This window comes from Lichenostomus cassidix, chromosome Z, assembly GCF_008360975.1.
Source record: "Lichenostomus cassidix isolate B80296 chromosome Z, HeHo_3.0, whole genome shotgun sequence".
Classification (NCBI taxonomy): domain Eukaryota; kingdom Metazoa; phylum Chordata; class Aves; order Passeriformes; family Meliphagidae; genus Lichenostomus; species Lichenostomus cassidix.
The window spans coordinates 819,175-839,302 of NC_139511.1; the positions used below are offsets into that span (position 1 = coordinate 819,175).

At 40.5% G+C, this 20,128-nt stretch overlaps 1 protein-coding gene across 4 annotated transcripts in view; it reads left to right on the forward strand.

Annotated features, from left to right (window-relative positions):
• Nucleotides 1–20,128, forward strand: part of RASGRF2 (Ras protein specific guanine nucleotide releasing factor 2) — a 112,473-nt gene that overhangs the window by 80,766 nt on the left and 11,579 nt on the right. For all 4 annotated transcript variants that reach the window (XM_085043576.1, XM_085043578.1, XM_085043579.1 and 1 more), the window contains exons 18-19: nucleotides 7,192–7,298; nucleotides 14,915–15,027. In XM_085043576.1, the coding sequence (XP_084899702.1) occupies nucleotides 7,192–7,298; nucleotides 14,915–15,027 (220 nt within the window). The remainder of the gene's footprint in view (nucleotides 1–7,191; nucleotides 7,299–14,914; nucleotides 15,028–20,128) is intronic.

The window sequence follows — 20,128 nt, forward strand, 5'->3', positions numbered from 1 at the left end:
TGTTATAGACCCAACCAGTGTCCCTTCCTGAGACTGCGGGGTTTTCAGGAGCTGCCCAGGGGTTGTTACCAAAGCAGTGACCAGGGCTGTGCCCAGCATGGGGTCATCAGGGGCTGATGGCCATGCCCTGGTGGGGGAGAAATGGGATCCCTGTTCCAGGCTGCTCATTCAAAAACTTAACAAAAATGGTTGCTAAGCAATTTAAGATAACTGGCAAAACAGTTAAATGTTACTTGCAGTTTTCTTTGAAAATGGCTTGAAAATTAAAGTTTTCTCTCATGTGATCCCTGCTCTGGAAGTTAAGAAATAATAGAAAATGATATTATTATCTCCCTGCAGTGTAGCAGAAATGTAGGATGTCCTGCTTTTCCTTATGTATTCCTTTATTTGGAATTACTATCTTATTCTAGTTTGTAGAGGAGCTGGCTACTCAAAAAAAAAGTATTTTCCCTGGACATCTCCTGAGTTATAGGGCTGTGAAGCACTGGTTTCCTGACCTACTGCACTTAGTCCTAAGCAGCCGCAGTGGTGTGGGGAGAGACGTTTGGGGAGGATTTTTAAGCCTTTTTTTCTTTCATTTTATTCCTTTTGTGCCAAATTATGCTACTTGCATAATTAATACTTGTTTAAGCTTCCATTATGACCCAGTCCTAAATGGTCTGGAAGATGCTTGTGAGATGGACATTTTGTTCAGAGATTTTTTGGTGACTGGTGTGCATCCTGCCAGTTTCTGTTTTGCATGACAGTCAACTCTCTGTTCACAGATGGTCTGTAAAATGATACATTTGGCTCCTTGCAATTAACGCCTCCTTTCCATTTAACCTTTATTCCTACTGCCATTATAAAAATATGAATAATCTCACAAACTACTTCCTTTAACTTAAAAAGCCCCAACAAACTAACGGTAAAAATTCCAAAAGCCATTTTATGTGGTTTTCTCTTTTTATCTGTACATTGTTACAGGCTGTATTTTAACTTTTTCCTTGTGGCACGCCGAGCATTTTAAGTATCTGAAAGCTTCCTTTGAATAGTTCTTGAAAAGACTGTGAGCATTATGCAATAAATATCTGCTATACTCCTTTCCATACTGATGATAGAGCAAGTTACAAGTGTAGATGAAGTGTCATTAAGGAAATCAAGAGCTAGGGATTATTTGAAATGCAGAAAAACATCAATTGGTAAAAATTGCTTATCTGCTCATCTGATTATCTGCTCACCTCATATCTGAAAGATAAGAGATGTAGCAGGAGCACAGGCAAATGTATAAATTCAAAGAAATATCAGCTGGAGTGTTGCTATTCTTGTCACTATTCATAGCAGATAATTCCAATATTACTGCAGTAAAAAAGAAGTCTAAGGTGTACTAAAGATTCACCAATATAGTTGCTAAGGGTTGTTCAAAAAGGCTTTTCTTCTTTGTCTGTTGTTCCCTATAGTTTTTTATGTAACTCAAATGAAAAAAGTCTGCTGTCACATTGCACATTTGTCATGGCATTCTGAAATCTGAGAACACAATTGGCAGCAACAGCCTTTGAAATTCACGATCTGTTCCTTCCTAGAGACACATCTATAAACAAAGGCACAAGATTTGGGTGGCTTTGTCTAAGACTTCACCAGAAAAATTGGGCTTGTGAGTCTACCCATGGATGCACACACAAACACTTCTTGTGTGCAAACAAATGTGATTTTGAAGATGTATGCAGGTGTACCAAAATTCAGAACTGGATTTAGCTTATAACCCCTTGTTTTCTCTCTGTGCTGGTGCTGAAAGAAGAAAAGAACAGGTTGTTCTTGCATTTTACCTGAAATTTTACCTTAAAAAATGCACACATTTTTGGGTTTTTTTACTTTAGGACACATAACTGATTTTTAATAGTAAGTTGTGTAACTTGTAACTGCAAGTATGTTTTCAGTGTTTAGCAATTTTTAAAGATTTCCTTTTCAAGAGTGAGACTGATGTGCTCTCCTGAGAGAATATTTCCATTTAAAACCCAGAAATCTCAAGAGTGTGTGCTAATTATAGATATAGCAGCAACCCTGTTTTTAAGGACTTTTGAAGGACTAATCTTCAAATTTGGATATTTCTTGGAGCTTAAAGAAATATTTTTGTTCTTTGAGGTAGTCATGTTTTAAACATATAGTCTCATAGGTTATGATAATTCTCAGAGCAACCTTATTGTTATTGTGAGGAGATATAACAGTATCTTGATCTTGAAAGTCTTCTTTAGCCACTCACCTTTCTCTCCCATCCATTAAACTAAAATTGTTTTGCTGGACTGGTGTATTTTTAGACTTCTGGATTTACTCCAAGTTTACTGCATAATCTTGACATGACTGCTTTATCTCAGTGCTGTGTTCTTTAAATTTCTCTGATTAGAAAAAGCCTTTCTAAATCAAGGGTCATGTAAAAATAGTTTACCAACCTTTCCCTTAAATATTTTGCAGAAATTAAACGCAGTCACTAGGTCTCTATCTGTGTTACACTATTGTAGATCAGCTGGTCCATGTGAATCCCTGGGATTTACCTTACTAAGACCATAATCCCCTGACTTGATTTGATAGTTAGATTGTATGTGTGGCAGAGGCTTTAGGCAGAAGAATCAAATACATACTGGAATTATTTCTGACGTGGGTGGTTACAACAGGGATTTTCAGTGGCATGTTTCTTAGAACAAAATGATTTCATATGTCCCAAGGACCAGTGAAAGTGAAATTAAATGCCTGAAATGCGTTGGGCTCTGAATTGCTCCTGGTTTTTAACAGTCACTTCTGATGCTGAATGAGTTTGTAACCCTCTGTGAAACAAACCCTAAGACTGGAATTGTGAATGATTAGATATTCCTCTCTTATAAACTGAGATAGCCAAAAAACTGTAAATGTTACAGCTGCTGCTCTCAAGCCTCAGATTGCTCATATAAAAACCCACAGAATGGTTTAGGTTGAGAAAAATTTCTAAGATCATTCAATAATGATCTTAGAATAAGAAAGGAAGGACTGTACTATTGAGAAAATATGCTGTACTTTACACAGTGAATGGGATGTCATCATCTTCATCCTTCTTTTTATCACAATGCAGTTTTCTTTTCCAGCTCTGCCATTCTTTGGCTGGCCTGTGTATGACAGCCCAATGCCATAAATAAAGAAATGGAAAGGAGGGCAGAATAACTGGCAGTTTATATTTCTTAGCAACATCAAAATACTCACTTTCTGACACATTTCTGTGAAAATGTGTGAAACCCATTTACTTGCTTGAGAATGTATGACCAAAGGATAGGAATCTATAAACACGCGTCCAAACTTTTTGAGGTATGTCAAGGTAAAAAAATGAAATCCCTCTTGGGGGGCTTCTTGTGTATTGGGAAGGCTTTTCTTTTGTGCTGCCTTTATTGGAGAGGCTTTTTCAGTTTTAATCTGTGGATGAAAACTGCTGTGCCCCAAGCCTGGGGCTTGTATTTGTTCTTTATCCAGGTCAGAAAGTAGCACTGGTATTTGCTAAGCCTAGGGTGTCAGGATTCAAACCAGGCTGAGTGGTGTAACTGCCCTACAACTCTCGAGTGCATTCATCAGATTTGGTTATTTGTGGTGCCCTGAATGTTCCACTTCCTCCTCCCTTGGACTCTGTGGGATTTGCTGGGACATTCCCAAAGGCTGGACTGCAATTTTCTCCCATTGCTGGGTGCTCACAGACCTTCAGTGAATGACTCCAGGGTAGTTCATTGAAATTGGCACATCAGATCTGCTTCTGAAATGAAGTTTTTTGCTGAGAGAGACATGAGAAACGTGCAATCACTCTTCATGACTCTGAACAGCTTACACTAGTTCTTGTGTACAGATCTCTCATTGTGCAGATAAACCCTTAAAAGTGGATGTTATTATTATGCCATCAAAACTTGTGGACAAGTCAATTACTGTGGTCAGGAATCACGTGCTGTTTTATTAATCTTAGACCAATCTTAGAATGGTTTGGCTGGTAAGGAACCCTAAAGACGTCTCTTTCCAGCCCCCTGCCGTGGCCAGGGACACCTTCTGCTGGATGCAGAAGTACAAATTCAGAGAACACAGTAGCTGTAGCTGGAGTAAGAGTTGTTGGCATCTTATTTGAGATAGAAAAGCAAATGTGCTTGTTTAATTTCTTTAAAGTATTTGGTGCAGAACATAATACAAGTGCTTATCTTGGGCGAGGTGGATTTTCAAGGTGCAGAACTGTAAACTGGTGCAGAGCCAGGTTAGCCCAGCAGAACAAGGAGAAGCAGGAGAGGACTTTGCTAGAGGGAGGATCTGCTCTCTGTCTCACTCTGACATTGATGAGACATTGAGATCTGGCCCCGAGTGCAGCAATTCCAGAGGTGGAATCATTGACACCTGCCAGCTGCAGGCTTTGATTTCCTGGGGATTTGTGCTCATGAATGGAATAGATAATGACACCTCCCACTGAGACCTGCTCTGGCCTTGCATGTAACAAGAGCTATGTACAAGGTACTGTTATAATTTCATCTGCAGATTTATGTCTATACAGCACTTTTTTTTTAATCTTTAGTGATAGTGGAAGTTATAAAAATAGTAGCTTTTTATTAAAGTGTTTAATATGGAGATTTATGTCTATTCAGCACCTGTATTTTTAATCTTTGGTGATAGAGGAAGCTATAAAAAAATCAGGTTTTTATTGAAGTGCACAAAAGAAAATGTGAAGGTGAGACTGGATTTTTTGCATAACATAATCTGAAGACAAGTACATGAACAGAGTGATTAAATAATATTGAAAGAAGTAATTCAGTGAAACTAGCAATGCTGTCAGGTTAACTTTGTGTTTGACAGCCTGTGGTAAAAGTTCTGCATCACCATTATGTGAAGATACTATTTGTGGAACCAGTACATATTAATTTCAACAGATAATGGTGAAAAACATTACTTGAAAGTAGCACTCACTGAAGCAGCTGCCCACTTAGATGATTAATGATTAGAAATACTGCTGGTATTTCTGATGTGGAAAGATTGCTTCCTTCAGGAGAGAAACAGAAATTTACCATGGAGAGTTTCAGGTTATTTCACCGTCTGGTCTGGATGTGGGCAGGTCCATCCAGAGTCCTAATTAAATTACTTGTTATTGTCAGTGTGCAGAGTCAGGTTTATAAAGGTGTGGAGGGAGCTGGGAAAGGAGCTCAGCCTGGAGAAAAGCAGGCTCAGGGGGAACCTTGTGGCTCTGCACAACTGCTGACAGGAGATGCAGCTGTGTTCACCTCAGATCTTCTCTGACACAACTGCAGATCTCCATTTATTGGTTCAACACATCAGCACTAAGCACTGAGAACATGGATCTGGGTGAACGTGTTGCTCATTCTCTGCAACAAGCTAATTACTGCTTAAAAACTGATGAAATTCTGAGGACCATACAGCTTTGCTGAAGTGATCTCTGGAGGCTTTAATTTTTTCCTTCCCTCTTTTTATGGGTTTTTTTTTTTTTTGCTTGCTGGAAACTGTCTCTGTAGGTTTCTGTCTCTTTTCCTTGCAGCTTACTGAAACTTTTTTTCCTTAATGTTACCTTGATAAAGACTTTGCTGCTTTAATATATAATTTTCATTGTGACTTTCATTGCTGCAATTAGGTGGCTAATTGAACAGTTTATAATGTGCATTCCTAATTGCTTCTGCAGTAGGTTAACTGTGAAAGGCATAGAAAATTAACACACAAAATGTTGCCTGTGTTACCTTTTGCTGAGAAAAGCCTCAGAGGTTGTCTTTATTTTTCGTTTCATGGGCACTGAAACTGCTTACAATGTTTCAATATTAAACTTCCTTTGATACTGAATCTTAGATGCCATCCACAGTGTAATACTCCATAGTTTAAAAATGCCTATGAAGTGTAAGTGTAGAAAATGCATTTGGGGGTGGAGTGGAACCTGCAGTAAAAATGTAAGACTGCAGTTAAACACTTCCTGTTTTGATTATCTTGCCAAAAATACAGAGCAGCAATTTGGACTTTCTGGATTGTCTGTTATAAGAATAGAGCAAAACTAATACAAGCCTCTAGAATACCTCCAATGGGTTTATCACAGAATAAATAGAAGTTTAATCTGTCTTTGCTATTTATAATAAACATGGGCTTTTGAGCAGCTTTCATGCCAAAAAAAATAACAAAGTACTGGTCATGTGGGAGGATGTTTCCAGCTGTTCCTGGACTCTGCACCAAGTGCAATGGAGAGCAGCACAGTGCCAGAGCAGATCTAACAGGAACTTAGAAAAATGCAAACTGCTCAACTATGTTTTCAGAGTTACCAATTTTAAAAGACATTCAGGGGTTTAATGCAATGATTTCATTATTACTAAAATAATGTAATCATAATTTTAGCATACAGATTTTATTTATGATAAAGCTGCAGCAGACTGAGAAGGGAAGCAATAATATGAATGCCGGCAAAAAGTTTCTTGTTTATTTTTGGAACAATTTCTTTATAAGTAAATATGGCTGACCAAAAAAAAAAAAAAAAGTCCACAGGAGATGAGTGGGGAAATGCTGCATCTGGAAAATTGTATTTTTCAGGCAGCTGGGTCTATAAATGTGTTTTCCATACATCTTCCCATTTTCTTGTCACTGTCCCAGTGGTAAAACCAAAGAGTTTATTTGAACAGTATTGATTAGTAGAGCCTGTACAATACTGCTCTTCAGAAGGAAGATTTCTTATACTCATCTTTTTCTCCTCCGTGTTAAAATTACTTTCTTCCCCTTGCACTTTACTAGTTCTGAAATTTACTTGTTTACCTTTTCTAAATCATGCTGACTTTCCCAATGGGTGTGATTACTGGCCTGATCCTGGTCTGATCCTTTTTCTTGCTGTAAATGTCTTCCATACTGAGAAAAAACCCCAATTTCCTTCTTTCTTTTAAATTTTTTTTTATTCACTTTTTCTTTATACATTTTATTTTATTTCTTCCATGCTGAAGGGAGGCCTTGAAACTTGATGACACAGACAACTACTGTTCACTTTTCTAAAGCTGAGTGGTGACCTCAGGAGGTGTCTGTGTTGCGATGGGCAAGGCTGATGCTGCAGAATTCCTTGGGTCCAGATGTTCCTATTTCCCTGTCAGGTGCCTTTCCTTTCATAGCACAGGAATACTCAGTTTACCGAGGTCACTCCCATTGCATTTTGTTTTCCCCCACACCCCCTGACTGCAGCGTGGGTTTGTTTCTGTGCAGGGTTCAACAACTCGGAGCGCACGTGTGACAAGGAGTTCATCATCCGCAGGGCTGCCACCAACCGCGTCCTCAACGTCCTGCGCCACTGGGTCTCCAAACACTCACAGGTACTGCCCCTCAAACACACTGTGACCTGTGCTTCCGTGCTGGTGCTGCAGGCAGCCTGGCTCAGCTACACTGAGTGTGCTGAAATACTCGTGTACTGACGCAGAAGTTTATTTATTTATTTATTTGTTGTGAATTGCGCGTGGGATGGAGGGACGGAGCGAAGGAAGGAAGGAAGAGTGAGGGCTCTTTGGAAGCAAGTGAGATATTTTTGTGCACCTTGTGCAGATGGTCCTTGGCATGGCACTTACAGACTGCTTTGTCACTACATGCTCCTAATAAAGGATACTTCATCTTAAAAGCTAACTGCAGCACTGTCAAACTCTCTTATGTGAAACCAATTCCCTTTTTCCCATTAAAGAGTTTAATTTTCATAGAGGTTAAGTTTGCTAGAGAATTAACTCAGTAAGAGATATGTAAGTGGGAAAATTGGTCATGTTTGGAAAGCTGAACAGCCTAGAAGAGATTACTAAAATCTTTCTTGGTATCACAGGAGTGATTAATCATTTCAAGTTACTGCAGTCAGCCTATGTACACCAAGTTTTGTTTGACTACCTGTTAAACTAAAGTCAGAATCAAACAAATCTTGAGCTGTAAGAGGAGTGGCAGCAGACTGTTATTACAGTTTTGTGTTACTGCAGGTGCTTACTGTGTTCCAGTTCAAATTAAATCACTGCTATGACTTCAGTTGCCCCTCTGTGCCCCTCTACTGCACAGGGGGGCAACTCATGTCATAGCAGTTATTTAATATGAAACTCAACCATAATTTAAAAAATGTTAATTTATGTGATTGTGGAAATGTGGGAACTTTTATCTACATTAAGCAATATCTGCAAGTAGTTTCATTGAATACTTTTGCACTTACTTTTGCATAGTGTTCACAGTTGGTATCTTTTAAAAATAGGAAGAAGACAAGGATAATGAGTAGTAGTTCACTGTGCATTTTCAAAGTGGAAAGTGTTACCTGGACTCCCTGGTCTCTCAGTGCCATTTATTTTTTTCTGTGGCAAAGGTGTCAGATTTTAATTCTTTAGCTCTCCTAGTCTGTTATTATTCCAGTATAGCAAAAATTTTAAAATGCAAGGGCTTTGGCAGGGAAAGTAAGAAATGCTACAGCAGCAGAGCATGTAATCAGCTCTTTGTCTTGTTTACTTGTGAGACTAGGGAGATAGAAAGGACAGCAGACCTAAGCAAACCAGAAAAGGCTGAGTAGTTGCTGCCAAAAAATATGGGACAGGACTGCTTTAAAGAAGGAGAAGTGAGGAATTACTGTCTGGCCAAACAATGTGAAATGCTGGCAGTAAAGATGTAGAGTCCTGGGAGAGCAGTAGCTCCAAGCTTATTTTACAGTAACAACACAAACTGCAAATCCTGAGCCGCCAGTGTCTGGTGAGGAAATGCTTATTCAGTTTCCAAAATGACAAAACAATATAAGCACTGAAATTCTCTAAGAAGAACAGACCTGCCAAAACCTTTTATACGTTTTAAGGTATTTACATTGTTCTCTGGCCACTCAGCAACCTTGGCTGAGACATCCTCCATCTTCATGAGCAGCCAAGGGCAGATTTTTTTCTCAAAATTAGGGCAGGTTTTATTCTAAAAAAAACCCAAAACCCCCAACTTACACAATAAGTGAAAATAAGCAGATGTATGCAAAGATAAATACACAATTTTGATACATTTTCTCTCTGCTTTGAACTTGCTTTTGCTGCAAAAACTCCCAGCTCCAAATGGGCAATTTCTCCCTGTCCAGAGACTGTTCTCCTCACAATGTCCCAACGTCTTTGTGGTCATCACCAGCCTAAACCTCTGGTAAAGGTGACCAACCATGCACACTTTTATCAGGCAAAACACCATTTTCTCGTCACTGGCTGCAAAGAGAATCAAAGACAATAGATGTGTAAAGTGGGTCTTTATTTCCCTGGCAGGTGTGAGGTGGTGCTACAGATGTGCTCTAGTGCTGCAACTCGTGAATAATTCTGCAGCATCACCAACTCTGTCTTGGTGCTCTCTGATTCACCAGTGGCAAGTCTGCCTAAATTGTTTTCCCAATGTCTTGTGCACTGGTGCAAGACTCACACAGAGCCATCTGCTCGAGGGCTCTGACATGCATCATCCCCCTTCACTATTCCCTACCCTCCATGCCTCCCTCTGGAGCCCTTTGGCTCTCCCAGCCTGCATGTAAGAACACAGGGCAGGATTAGTGCATGAACTGAGGGCTGCAGGAGTAACCCAAACAAATGGTTCAGAGCCTTGTGTTTGCTCACTTGGCTTCAGAAAATCCTTGGCTGGGGTTTGGAATCAATTAGCTTCCACTGAATTGCAGCTGTGTCAAAACCACACTTGGGGATGGTTTAGCATTGCTGCTCTTTTATTTTAATTTATATGAGCATGGACAGCATTTAATATGTAAAATTGTCTGTAACCAGAAAAGAAAATCATTAAAATTAACAAATCAGCCTACTCAGTGAGAATAAATAGAGTTTTGTTGTCTTGAAATCATGCTAAACAATGCTTAGAAATAGGATACATTTAAAACTTGGGTCATACACTGCAGAAGCCTCACTTAAATTTCAAGTCAATGTACAGCTGGCAGGGCCAGATCTGCAGCCCTTTGTGAAGGCCACAAGGAACTAATGAATGTCCCCAGGAGCTCTTGAGGAACAGACAGAAGTTTGGGAACAAACCATCCCCAGGTGATGTGACACATACTTTCTTGTTTTTACTGCCCTGAGCAAGAGTAGTCAGACCTGTACTGCTCATCAGCCAGAGCAGTATGAAAGGTACCTTTAGGTATTCCAGATGGTTTTGTTTCCATTTTTGTTCTTTTCATTCTGTATCACTCCTCTTTGTCTTTCGTTCAGACACCTGCAAGACAGCAAAGTTTTCTTTTAGCCCTAAATAACAGCAGAATGTTCATGTTTATGTTTCATTTTTGGGATATGATTGAGAGAAGCAGAGGATTGTCGCTTTGTAAACAGTGAGCACACAAATGACAGGGCACAGGATCACTGGGAGCAGGAGCCTTGATGGAGAGAGGGCTCATGAGGATAAAACTCCCACTGGCTCCTGCAGAAGTGGAACAATAGGAAGGCAAAAGGGGTCCAGGGGGGGAAAGTCTCAGTATGACTTCCATTATCTGAGCGAGGTCTTGCAGCCTTGTTTATTTAAAATATTTCCTTGTCTTCTATCTAAACACTTGTGTTACAAAATGAAGCTTTTGCTGCTGTGGCAAGCAGATTGAAGTGGAGCTTGTCCAGGGAGAAACCTTTCACACCTGGCCTCTCCAGTCTGCCCAGCTCTGAGTGACAGTCGAGGGCTTCTTCCCACTGGTTTCTTTGAAGATCTCAGCTGGAATAGTTCTCTCGGAAATCTCTGGCTGCCAGACAGTGCCAGTGAGTTACAGAGTTACCATGAGGCCTGGGGAGAGGCTTCAATTTTCAAAATACAGGTCATGATCTGTGCCTGATGCCTGCTTGACTCCAGCTGTGAGATTATCCACTGCAGCTCCTTCTCGTGGTCAAACCCACGGAGCTGTGCTGGGTGTCCAGCAGGAGGATTGCCAGAGGGAATTACTGATAGCATGTGAGGACTGGGGAGGACACCTGGATACAGAGGGTTGTCCAGGCAAAGATTATTTCAGTTATATGAAAGTAGTTTTAGCACACATGGGTTGGCCAATTCCATTTTTTTCCATTTCATCGGAATAAAAAAATAGATAGAAAAATCCTTTCTATGAGCCCCCCTGGATAACCCCAAACTAAGCTAAATATCAGACTCCAAGAGTTATAAATGTGTGGGGCTAAGGCACAAGGAGTGTTTGTGAAGGGTACAAGGAGAGGGAAAGGGTATAAAAATGTATAAAAGGGTATAAAAAGAAAGGACAAAAATCACCAGGCATCACCTGCAGCACTGACAGGCACACACTGTTCTGCACTATCAGAGCTAACATTCTGCACAAAACACCGATCTCTGCCCTTGCAACTGGCTGGGAGACAATGCTGTTGTCCTCTGCTTGTTTCTTTAAGTAAGCCAGACTTACCTCAAGCTCTGGGATAAGTTTTCCTGAAAGCCATTTATAATATCATTTATCTATGCCTTCCACCTGTGTCAATGTTTTGTTGCATGTGAATTTATACAGATTTTGCTCAACACAATTTTGTGTGGTAGGTGAAGTGTATTTTTATGCTTCAAAATTAAATACTGTAGCAGTGGAGTAACTTCACTGAACTCTTTGATCTGCTGTGCACAAGATTTAGACTCACACAGCTGATGCCATTGAAATAATCACCTGTTTTCTTTTTGGCATGAAAACAGATAGATGAAAATTGTAAGGCAATCCCCACCAACTTAAAAATATTGCAGATTCCTTGCAAACAGTCTTTCAGTAGATGTCTCTCCCCTCCTGCCTCTTTCTTCCCTCCCTCCTGTCCCTCTGTAGTCCTTCTCATTGGCATACTCAAATATAAATCTGGTTCCCATGTTTTAGCTCCATGGTACTTGTCTGGATTGTTCAGTGTTCCCCACATTGTTTAGATGCAGAATGTTTCCTCTCACAGAGAAAGAGTTAAAGAAAAGGAAAAACTTCTGGGCTTTCACTGAGCTCATGTCAGATCTTGAAAAATATATTCTCTGTATAAACCATGGACAGTAAATCCACTGTTTCTACTTTTAAAAGGCACCTTAGCATAGTTACATTTTTTCTTCTTGTATTCTCCTGTCTCTGCTGCACTCTCTTTTCTTCTGGCCAATGATTCCTGATCTGAGTAATACCCACGATTCTTTAGGCTGCTGTACTCTGAAATATATTAGAGGTGTGTGACCTTCTCATGAACAACTAAACCACTGTCAGATTGAAATGTGCCTGCTGGAAAATGGAATGATTCTTCTCTGACCAACTGTATTCCTTCTGTGATATGTAAATTTCAACTAGAGGTCAAAAAACTGGTGAAAAATTATGTAGAAAGATGTGATGCACATACATCTAGAACCATAAATAGCTACCTGTGGATCGAAGTGTCCTGTAGTATAAACAGATAAATATTCATATATAACACCCATAGTAAAGATAGATATAATATGCATGTATTCAGAGTTATTTAGTTATTTTTAAGTTATACTTAGAATCAGTTGCTGAGTACTTTGTTGTTTGTATAATTCTTAGGTTAACATTTCTCCATAAAAGTTAAGTACATGTACATGTTTATGTGCAATATTTTACCTATTTTTTTGTATATATTGCTCATCACACTGGAATCTCAGTACCACTGAGATAATGACCTTCACTAGGAAAAGAGATGAATTCTCCACTTTTCTTGTGGTTCCCATCTTTTTTCATTTTTTTCTCATTATATTAGAAGAAGCAGATTACATTGCTTTAAAAAAGAAAACCATAAATTTGAGTGCCCCTGGCAATTCCAGCACTGCTGTCCTGTGGAGATTACTCACTAAAACAAATTTTCCTGCTAATGACCGATTTCTTAATTAACATTACTCTAAGAGTTAGCATGTAAACATTCAAAAACTAGAAATGCTTTGGTTTGGCTGAATCTGATAATCATAGGCAAGGCTTCCCCATCCTATTTGCAAATGAAAGAACTTTAAAAAGTTCTAGACTGTTTTGGTCATAAGTTTGGTTTCAATGAAGCAAAACATCTCGAGAGAAAATATCTTATAATGGAAAGAATCAACCAGTAGTGGTTGGAAAGCTGGAGATAAAATCCTGACCACATTGATGTGATCTGTCTGACAATTTTATCCATCAATGCTGAGTGAAGATGGTGAATGTGTCACCTCTTGCACACCTGCTCTGCTCATTTGGGATATTTTGGTAGCACAGGTTGCAAAGATATCCAGCTCCTTTTACACAGCATCTGCCACTGAGCTACAGGACAAACACTAAGATTAAACCAGCTTACTAAGGCTTGTGCAGACTTAAGGTTTCTTCTTTAACTAAATTCTGATAGTTTTATATTTCAGCTTCTTCTCGAAATCACTGAAGTGAACAATATTGTCATGTAGTTTAGTTACATTCCTCATGTTTTCACTAATTAGTCCCATTTCTTCACCCTAAATATATGAAAAGATTCTCTTGTCTTCTCCTGCAAACAGGCTCAAACAGCTCCTCAGGGAGGCATTTCAGAGCGTGGCTATACAAAATGTATTTTAGAAAACAAATACAGTGCAGTGCCCAGAACTAATTTTTGCTTGGCTTTGAGCTGAATTTCTGATAGCCCATCCAAAGCTTAATGCTGCAGCATCTGAATATGGATAAACATCACAAAAAAGTAAGGCACAGATGTTAATTGATTCCACACTGTTGATTAGGTGAGGCCCAGGTGAGGAAGCTCTTGAGGAGTGAAGAGAGGGTGCTCCAACAGGAGGGAAATGCCCAGGGCAGGTGATTTCTGAGTGCTGACATTGGAGCAATAATTGCTCAACAAGTGCTGTCAGGGTGCCTGTGGCACCTCCTGTGACGAGCTCTCCTTCTCCCCATGCTCTGAGCTGTTCCATCCCTTTTCCAAAGGAGGCTCTGCTCTCTCTGTGGCTGCTGCAGCTCTCGTGGGGTGCTCAGCAGGGCTGGCTCTGCTCCCAGGGACACTGCTCTCCAGAGGAGCTCTTCACCTCACAAGGGGCTCTGATGGGTCTTTGGAAACAAAATGCGATGTTCTTGTGCAGAGGTGCCAAATATTTCCGATTTTCAGTAACTTTGTGCCTCCTGTTCCCATGGAAACAAGGGAGCTCTGCACACTCATGGTCCTGCCTGCAAGTGGCTGTGGGTTATCAGGGAAGATGTGTGATGTGCCAGGCAGCTGAAGCGTTTGGGTTTAGTTTTCTTATCAAAATGCTAGCCTTGAGCTGAATACAAGAATTTTTGGAGTCTCCCCCAAGACTTGCCTCCAACTTCCCCATTTAAAGCTTGTACACTCTATGATAATAGAATGTGTAATACTCTTTTCTCTTGATTTCTCCAAGTTCAGAGGTCAGCATGAATGGTTGCTGCGTGTCCCTGAGTTACCCTGTGTCAGGTACCAGTCTGCCCCACAGCTAATTAAATTGCTGAAGCTCTTCAGTGCAGGGACAGCTGATTTGGTGAACTTATTATTTGAGTACTCCACAAAAAGCAGGCCTTCCCAAAAGGGTGGGCTTGCTGAAATACCAGAGTGGGACGCAGAAGAACAGAGAAACTCAAGAAAGCAGTGAGAGGAAGCCCAGTGTGCTGCCTTGCTGGGCAGCAGTGCCAGAATTGAGTTGAACACAGAGAAGAGAGGATGCTGTGGGTCTTGGTCAGATGCAGGTGTTAATTCAGGAGAGAAAGGTTACCTGATCAGCTCATCTCCACGCAGAAGACAAAGTCAGAAAGAAGAAAAATCACAGCCTTTAGGAGATCCTATTTTTGTGGCCAGTTCATTACCACGGCTTTCTCTAAATATTTTCAAAAATAGTCTTTAAAAAAACCCAATAAATTAAAAAAAAAGCAACCAACCCAAACAAACAAACAAAAAACCCGCCCTCAAACCTAATAGAAAAAGAACCCACAAACCCATTAAAGTATATCCTTTCAGTTGTTTGATCAACACTATAAGACCAAAGGAAGTAAAAATGTTTTCCTTTTTAGGATTTTGAGCTGAACAACGAGCTGAAAATGAATGTGTTAAACTTGCTGGAGGAAGTTTTGAGAGACCCTGACCTTCTGCCACAAGAAAGGAAAGCCACTGCAAACATACTGAGGTAAATGCATTTCTAATAATTTCACATGTTAACTGTGGCATGTGAGACAGTTGGGTGATTGTGCATCACAGAATTCACAGGGTTGGGTTTTTCTCCAGAGTATTTAATTTTGAAGGATTACTAAATGTTTTATGAGCCATAAAGCAGAGCCTGTTTTAAGTTTCATTAATAAAAATACCTATATTGGAAAACTTTGCTGCAGAACAGCCAACAGCCAGGAGTTCAGTCCCCAAGTATCAGCAAAACCAGCCCTAAAGTGTGAATATTTCATGGCCACTGATTTTCATGTAAATCGTTCCACAATACTGAGGAGCAGTAAACATCTAAAGAGTAAGCAGGAGTTACATAAAGAAATCAGTTGAAACATTTAAAGACTAAGGAGTGGTTAAAATAAAATACCATGAAAAAACCCAGATAAATCTATGGTGTGCTTTGTTAACATTTCTGTAGGTATTCTGCAGGTAAGCCAATAAGGGTGCAGTAAATGCAGTATGCCTGATTTTTTTAAAACCATTAGACAGGTTTGCCAACAGATACATGGGGAAAAAATGGCTGAAAATTGTTCAGTTGTAAGGAAAAATATCAAACAAAAGATAATAAGCACAGATAAGTTCTTATTAAAAGCACTTTTCTTTCCACATAAAGCAAAATAATCCTTCTTTTAATAATAGTGACTGTGCTGCTCTTTCAAGTAAAAATATTAGGTTTGTTTCATGTATTTCTTTGGAAGAAACAGCAAGCCAGAAGAGCAAGAAGGGTTTTGATAGTATGCGTGACAACAAAAGTTCTGCTCACAGCAGGAAAAATTACCTTAGGATTTTCAGCTTCTTAAGAAAATGCTTGAAAATGAGCCTGGATTGGGTGCTCCTGGCAGGGTAATGGGATGGATTTATAGCCCTTTACCATACAAGTTGTTCAACAATTTCCTGTACCCAGTTTCATATTAGCCACTTTCCATTAGCAGTTGCATCAAAAAATGGACCTTTGTATTTATGTGTAAACTATGAATTGTCTCCATTTGCATCCTTTTACTGCTGTTCTGTGAAATGGTTGTTATTGTTTTTCCACTCTTCCCTCCCAGAACTGATCACTGAATACCTGAGCACACTGTCTGATACAACAGTGAATACAGTTCATCAGATGTTTACCTTTTTCACAATTTTTCCAAAACTTCAGACTGATTTTTTGACCATTCTCTGAAATTTCGTGCTCTATTTCTTTTGCAAAGAAAAAAAAAAGTGAAAAAAAAGTTTCTTTCCTTTAGCCTTGGCTAAAAACCCCTTTATTGCTTTTCAAGACTGGCAGTGCTGCTAAACATACATGGATGCAGGACAATTTGGTGTGAAATATTTCAATTTTATTTGAATGTGAATTTAATTCCAATACAATTTCTCCCCCTTTCACTGGAAGGGTGATGTGTTTAGATCACCTCAGGGAAATGTCTGGAAATTAAGAGTGATTTCCAGAGTTCAACAAAGCACTATAATTCCTGCTGGAGACACAGGCTCTTGGCAGACCTGTACAGTTACCTGAGCAGAGGGAATTACAGGATATAAGGAATCTTCTGCAGTTCTTTGTATGTAACTTTATGTGTGACACTGACACAGGAGGGCCTGTTCCTTTGCTCTTCCACACAGTCCTTAATTTTTATTGCACATCATTAAAATAGGAGTAATAAAAAGCTTTAAAAAGGACCTGCTGTCCTGTGAAGACTGTGAGACTTAGTTGTGGAACCAGCCCAGCTCCTGGGGCATCCAGGGGGTCCCTCTGCTCCTCCAGCTCCTCAGCATGGTGGTGGTGGAGTCAGAGGCAGAACCAGCTGCTCTTTATCTCTGGAACAATCAGAATATGAAATGGGGGAAGAGGTTTTGTCAGGGGGTTTAGCTTTTCTGGCAGGTTGAAAAGGTCCTTGTATGAGGCTGGAACTGATTTCACGAAGAATGAGAAGCCAACAGAGTCAGGAGAGATGACATTGACCCGCCTGCGTCCTGTCTGACAGCACAACTGCACGAACACAGACGGAAAACAGCTTTCCAGGGGCAGAGGAACAAAGCTTTTCCTACCCTTTCAGTAAAAACAGAAGTCCTGTGTGTGTGGATGTGATGCCACGGGGTTTGTTCTGTGCCAGGGCTGCTCCAGGTCAGGCCAAGCACTGAACCTGCTCCTCCCCGGACTGGAGAGCTCTCTGTGCCTCTTGTCTGCAGAGATCACTGTTTATTGTAGGAGAGAGCCATGTTCTGGTGACCCAGACCTGCTCAGCTCCAGGCCAAGGTCCCACAGAGCTGACCTGAAGAGGCAGTGTGTCCTGCAGGGCTCCTCCTGCAGCATCGTGTTCCCTTTGCTGCATCAGAGTGGGGATTCTCCGTCACGCCAGGTTACAGTCAGTGCTCTGAGTGTTGAGAGGAGGCCTGCAGTGGAAAAAGTTATTTCCTGAGTTCCCTCAGCCCTCCATAGGTTCTAAGGGCCGTTATGAAGGGTTTGCTTCACTAAAGAATTCTGTGGTGAGACCCTGTGTTACCTGAGGCACCAAACTAGAAAACAAAGTGCAGACAGGGAATGCAACACTCCTGCCAGCTACTCCCTGCCGTAGAGGAGATCCTCTCCACCAAAATCCTCTGAATTTAGGCTCTTCCTCTATGGAAAACACCTTCCTTCCCCAGACAGTTACAGAACTCAGGTGGTGACTTGTGAATTGCCCCTGGATATCCTAAAAGCACCCAGGGTGTGTGCTCCTGCAGAATATGCAGAGGTGCTCCCAGCATTGTATTCCTCTCTTGGTTCACATGCCTGTGTGTGCCCTGGAGAAAAGTTGCTCAGCCTATGCCCTGCTCCTTCAGAGATGGCATCTTTCTGTTTTCTTCTGAATTGAGACCTTTCATCCAATACTACTGAGAGGGGAAATATAAATCACCTGGAACTGAAGGGCTTTTTTTTTTGCTGTTGTTAGAAACCAATTTGTTTGAAGATTTCTGACAGCATGCTTTTCATAAGAAAGCCCAGATCTGCCATAACTGGCAATTGTGATGAAAGCTTCATTCAAAAGGTTTCTCTGGGACAGGGGGAAATGGGAAGGAGTAAGCCAGTTGATGTGCCCTTGATAAAAATAGTCACTCACTCACTTGCTAAGTGAGTGCCACAAAATAGGGCTTTTCTGTTGTTCTGCAGAGGTGCTTGTTGCAGGCATTTTATCTAAAACATGTATTCTACCAGAATTCTGGGTTGCCTGTCAGCTGTCACTGTAGGCCTTGGCTTCCCCACATCTCAGTTTTTGTAGTGTACTCTTGAGTGTGAAAGGTTGACAAGTGCAGAATGGGCTTAGAACAAGCATTCCTTGTCAAAAATTCAACTTCAAACATTTCTGAAGGAAAGTTCATGCCTTCTGGTACTTAACATTGGTGTTTTTAATGTCTCCTTCAGGGGTATTGGGTAAAAATACCTCTTTTTACAGTCTGCCTGGCCTTTGAGTGCACATGTATGTGCATAGACATTCCTTGGAAAATCAGGCCCCTTGTCAGCAGAGATCAGAGGAGGGGGAAAGGTTGGTTTGTGTTCCGAAGATATATCATGGTCAGCTCTGGGAAAGGCTGTGCTTGGAATGTGAATGACAAGGAAAATGTTGATGGGAGATGCTGAGCTGCTTCATGCCTTGAGTCATCAAACAAAGCAGCTGGTATTTCTTGCATGATGGGATTTCTGTTGTGTGGACTGACAGGGTTTCTCTTCAGGGTAAAAAAGCATTTTTTTATTCAGTATCTGTTCTGAAAGCTAGGCAAACCTATAAATGTATGATTTGCTTGAGATTTTATCAGCCTTATTTACTAACCCCTGAGATCTAGATAAAATTTAATTGATAATGAAGCAGGAAGGTGTAAATTTAGACTGAACAGCAGTGAATAACTTTGATATATGATCCTATCTGGAGAAAACAGGATGCTTCAAGAAACAGCCCTTCCTTCTTCTTCTTCCTCAGACTAAACATAAATGAAATCCAGGGATATGCAGATGACAAAATGTGATGGATGAACAATTTTTCTGCTTTGCATGATCTCACCAAGCAACACATTTCAGGCTCTCTAACTTACATTAGCTTTTAAGTATTTTTAAATGCTTTATGTACCATAAAGGAAGGAGGAGACACATTAATGTTTTCAATTAGAAAATTATTTTAATAATCAGACTGGTCAGGCATGACAAATAGAGAAAGAGAATCTCTGCTAATTTTAAGAATTAGAAAGCTGTTTCTTATATATATTTACTTCATTGATTTCCAAATATACTGGAGGTGACACTGTCCAGGAGAATATCTCAGTGGCTTTGCTTTCTCTCATGATGCTTTTCACATGGATTTGCTTCTTCCCAGCTCCCAGGAGCTCCCCAAGGAGTGCAGTGGGAGTTGTCCAAGCAGGGCTGCTCAGCCCAGTGTGTTCCCAGACCTCTGTGGAAACTGGGTGTCCTACAGCTGGAAACACCACAGACTGAGATGGAAGCTGCTATTGGTGTTTTAAAAAATAGCTTCATCCAGTGTAAGAGATCTGTCGTGCTCTGCAGATTTAATTGTGGAATGTTTGTGGATAAAAGGAGTGTTGGTTTTGTTGTTCTTTTCATAAGACCACTGACAGAAAAAAAGCATCTGTTTAGAAGGGGTGATTGAAAGTCTACATAAAACATGAGATGTCATGGTAGAGAGTCTCAGGAGGCACAGATGGGGAAAAGTTAACTGTTTTCAGTCTCTTAAGAATCCCATGTTTCATACTTTAATCCATATTAAGCAAATACAACGATTTCTGTATCAAAGGCAAGAACCTCATCCAACATAAAGTTATATTTAAGTAACTCAGGTGATGAATTTTACAAGGTTGATGAGAGTACCTAGGACAGAGGGACAGAGCCTCTCTGGTTTTTATTGCCAGAGGCTCTTGTCACAGGAGGAACAGCACCTTCCTGCAGGCAACCAGCCATAAGGTGCAGCACAAAATAATCTGCTCTGCAGGACAGATTGACAGGCTATTTACAGGGACTGAGGCTGCACTCCCTTATTATCTGGGCAAGAAGCTTAGGGTTCTCCTGGAGAGGTAAACATGTCTTGCCCATCACACACACG